The sequence below is a fragment of the Frankliniella occidentalis genome, unplaced genomic scaffold, assembly GCF_000697945.3.
Source record: "Frankliniella occidentalis isolate FOCC.00 unplaced genomic scaffold, Focc_3.1 Scaffold23, whole genome shotgun sequence".
Taxonomy (NCBI): Eukaryota; Metazoa; Arthropoda; class Insecta; order Thysanoptera; family Thripidae; genus Frankliniella; species Frankliniella occidentalis.
In genome coordinates this window covers 2,934,872-2,938,438 of record NW_026267153.1, presented here as the reverse complement: position 1 = coordinate 2,938,438, position 3,567 = coordinate 2,934,872, and the positions used below count along the sequence as shown (strand labels likewise).

Genomic DNA, 3,567 nt, shown 5'->3' with positions numbered 1-3,567 from the left:
CCCCCCCCTGTCACTTTGGGGGCACCTCCGCCAAAGTGGACAGGCGCGACCGACGGGGCTCGGCTGGACAGAGAAAGAGGGGCAGGGCAGGGGAGTGCATTGATCCACATTCGCGTTACACATTCCCTCTGCCCGGCATCGCCTGAATCGCGGCGGAACGGAAGGGGGGGCTGAAGCAGGCGGGGCGATAACGCAACCACAAAGCCATAATTATGGAGGGAAATGGGATTTCGACGAGACGAAAATGGTGTCTCCCCTCCCTCAGTTGCGGCGGAAACTACTCGCGGCGGGCCATGCCGTGCTTGCCCCCGCTATATACTTGTCTCTTGTTTCCCAAACTCATCACCATGGCGTTCCTGCGCCAAAGCGTGGGCGGGGGAAAAGAGGAGGAAAGGGGGCCATTCTCGTGCAGTTCTCAAATCCACGAACACGTCTAGCGAAGGGACACAGGAACAGCACAGTTATTGGCCGGAACACGTGGTGGAGACAGGGACGACGAGTACTAAAAATTCAATCTGTGAGCGAGAGAAAGAGAAGCCGTTTGCACGCTGGCAATGCCTCCGTCGTCGGCGGCGTCCTGTAAACCGACGCAGACAGGACGCTACGCCCCATACCGGCGGTGCGGACCGGAGCACACCGGACCTGCTCTGGCATTATCGACGAGCAGACCTCTTGGCCCACTCCATTCTGTTTGCCCATAAGGGCCGGGCCGGGCATCAACTAACTCGTCAAATCCGCCCACACCTACAACCCCACCCCACCCCACCTCGACGAGCTGTACTCACTTGATAAGATGGCCCGCTGAGGAGCGCTGGGTGGTCAACTGCGTCATCGTCACCGTCATAACGGCAGAGCAACGCAACTTCACTCTTGTGCACGATATAAACGAGTACCGTAACGAAATTGTAAACTTTTTAGCAGCTTACGCGAAAAAAATTAACAAAAATCAAAAGCTATCTGTTTCATAAAAAAATCACAACAAGCCTCGATCAGAAATATATACAGCCGTATACATTTGACGAGCGTGGGTGCGATCAGTGGCAGGTCGGGCTGGCGAGGCGGAGGCGAGTAACCGGAGGCGACCGGTGGGCGAGGCACAGATCACCAGAGTCGCGCGTCAGTGTCTGCCGTACGCTGCCCGTTCAATGACAGGCCAGAAACAAACGTGACAGGCGACTGCCACGCCCACTGGCGGCGAGATTTTGAACTAATGACCCAAAACCGAAGGTACAGGGTAGAAAAATCGTAGAATAGAGAAGGATAAATTGGGGAAATGTACCTGCTTGACATGGTGATGGGAAAAACATGATGATGAATGAATAAAAAAAACAAAAAACAAATAAATCCCAAACTCTGATTTTTCAATTTTTACACCAGAACATGCTGAAAGATAAAAGTAGTTTTCTAGGGAATATGAAAATACTACAGTCGACCCATAATACATTTTCATGACTAAATGAGAAGACGCTGCCTCGTCCTCGACGGCCTCGTTTGCTAAAATGCACCGGCTGTCATATTTTTTTTCTGTTTGAGATCCTTTGCCGGAGCGGCGCTACGGCGGCGCGTCGCGGCAGCGCGTGAGAGGAAAGACAACAGAGAAATGAATGGGCGAGCGCAGCAGCCGTGCGCCGGGGGCTGCAGGTGTCGAGAACGCCCGCGGGAGAGAGCCACCGTCTCCGTCTCTCCCGCGCTCTGTCGGCTTTCGTTATTCTTTCTTTTTCACGAACCGGAAGTCGAGAGTTTAGAGGTTCCTCTGCGCGAAATCGCGAAATGTCGCGCGGCCCGTTGACCAAACGTGAAAAATAGTAAAATGAGGAAAATGAAATAAATTATGATGGAGAGAAATTGGAAAGGGCTGCCGGCATTCTTGAAGCGCGATTTGAACTTTGTCGCGCCGGTGATAGATTGAATGGCGATCGTGATTGAGCGCGAGGAGGTGGGGGAGGGGGGGGGCGAATGGCAAAACTGCGGGGTGACGTTCGGGGCGGAATAACGAGAGAGCTCTGTCACGGCCGGCGGGGCCTGGCTGTCAGCGGAAGTACTGCTCGAAACAACAGAAAAGGGGGGGGGGGGCTGAGGGACCTGGAACACGGAACGACAGTAAACAAGGGGCGTGGAGAGACATTGTCTTGGAGTTGTTCGGGTATTTTTAACACAATAGAGGTACAGGTGCAAATGCAAGTAACGAGATCGCGGACGGAGAATGTTGGCGCTTGAGGGAGTAGGCCGATTCTTTGCTTTTACTGCTTTTCCCGTTTGATCCTCGTTATATCTGTTGGGCTTTCGTGTTTGAATCCTCAGAACGAAAAGGAACGAAGTCTTCATTTTCCATCCCTGGTTCAAATTAATAGCTCTGGCCTCCGTTTTCCAGATGGGTGACTCGAAAATCCTCTGTCAATTTTACAAAGGCCATATCTGCGCCTAACTGCTTCGCACATCCTTTCTTCATCCTTCGTTCGATTCAAGAAACTTTTGGCGTGCTCTTCTTTTCGTCGACAAAGAAATCTGCCGCACAATCGCGCAGCAGGGTTTGTGACGTGGGCGGGATATAGGGTAAGGTGTATAGCCTCCATTACACCTTAGGATAGGGTAGGTAGGTGTGCTTGTAAGTTTGTCTCGCTACCCAACCAATTTCCAATTGTCTTCCTGGAGGACGTGGGCAGCTGGCAGGCGGGTGGAGCCGTATGACCGCTGAAGAATGGGGGATCGCATTGTCCCTCTCAGCTTTAAACTGACCCCTTTATTGCACAACCCGGCCTTTGGGTCTGACGGGTCTGACCCCAGCTGCCCCAGCTCGCCCGCCCACACCGCTGCGGTGCTGCTGCTGGCCGTGGTTGTGTATCCGTCCGTCACAAACTTTGACCCAAATTAAAGTTTGTGGCGTCGCTCTTTTCATTTTACTTACTCGCCACATACCACCGGGGGAGAACGCGCCATATACCGGGGCAGCAGCGGCCATGCCACACAAGGGTGAAAATAACAAAAACAGAGCGGACGAGAAAGAAATGGGCCAGCGGAGAAATAAGAGGGCCGAGGTCGAGGTGGTGGTCGTGAGGGGAGGGGGTGGGGGGTAGTGTTATCGCTGCTAATATTCGCCTCGACTCGTCCGTGTAAAGCCCGCTGATGAGAGCGCCGGGCCGCTGTGTGCAAAGTGGCCTCCTGGCTCCGGGCGAGGGGGAGCGGGGGGAGGGGCGGGCGGCGCTCCCCCAGAGAGAGAAAACGTCATCATCATGGCCATTTCTGGGCAGCGCCGGCAAGGCGAGGGTAGGTGGCTGCCGGGGGGCGCGGATTTCAAAGAAGGCCGTTTTTATTCTCTCCCCGCCGGCTGAAAGGTGGGCGGCGCACCCGCGCCCTCAATAAAAACAACGGGTCCCCCCGTGCCGAGGGTGAGTGGGGAGGACGAGAGCCGAGGTGGGCGCCTTCCGCTCGCTCCCTCGAGATGAAAGGCGGAGCTGAATCAGCGGCCAGAAATTAAATTCCGCGGGTCTAAAGGTGGAGACGTCTCGTCTCGCGCGCTGCTGCGGGTAACTTGGTGTGGACTCAGGTCTGACCCAACCTCACTCGGGG

At 54.8% G+C, this 3,567-nt stretch overlaps 2 protein-coding genes across 19 annotated transcripts in view; one reads left to right on the top strand and one right to left on the bottom strand.

Annotated features, from left to right (window-relative positions):
* The window catches only part of LOC113205076 (cytosolic carboxypeptidase 6-like), a 22,402-nt gene extending 21,896 nt beyond the window's left edge, over positions 1 to 506 (top strand). Inside the window, exon 13 of the mRNA XM_052265014.1 lies at positions 438 to 506. Coding sequence (XP_052120974.1) covers positions 438 to 506 — 69 coding nt within the window. The remainder of the gene's footprint in view (positions 1 to 437) is intronic.
* Positions 1 to 1,264, bottom strand: part of LOC113205030 (ELAV-like protein 1) — a 45,610-nt gene extending 44,346 nt beyond the window's left edge. For 5 of the 18 annotated variants that reach the window (XM_026420457.2, XM_026420459.2, XM_026420462.2 and 2 more), the window contains exon 1: positions 786 to 1,262. In XM_026420457.2, the coding sequence (XP_026276242.1) occupies positions 786 to 844 (59 nt within the window). In that variant the 5' untranslated portion in view covers positions 845 to 1,262. Of the gene's footprint in view, positions 1 to 785 lie in introns of all 18 variants that reach the window. The other 13 variants (XM_052265070.1, XM_052265071.1, XM_052265073.1 and 10 more) reach the window with 6 other exon arrangements.
* Positions 1,265 to 3,567: the final 2,303 nt, after the last annotated feature.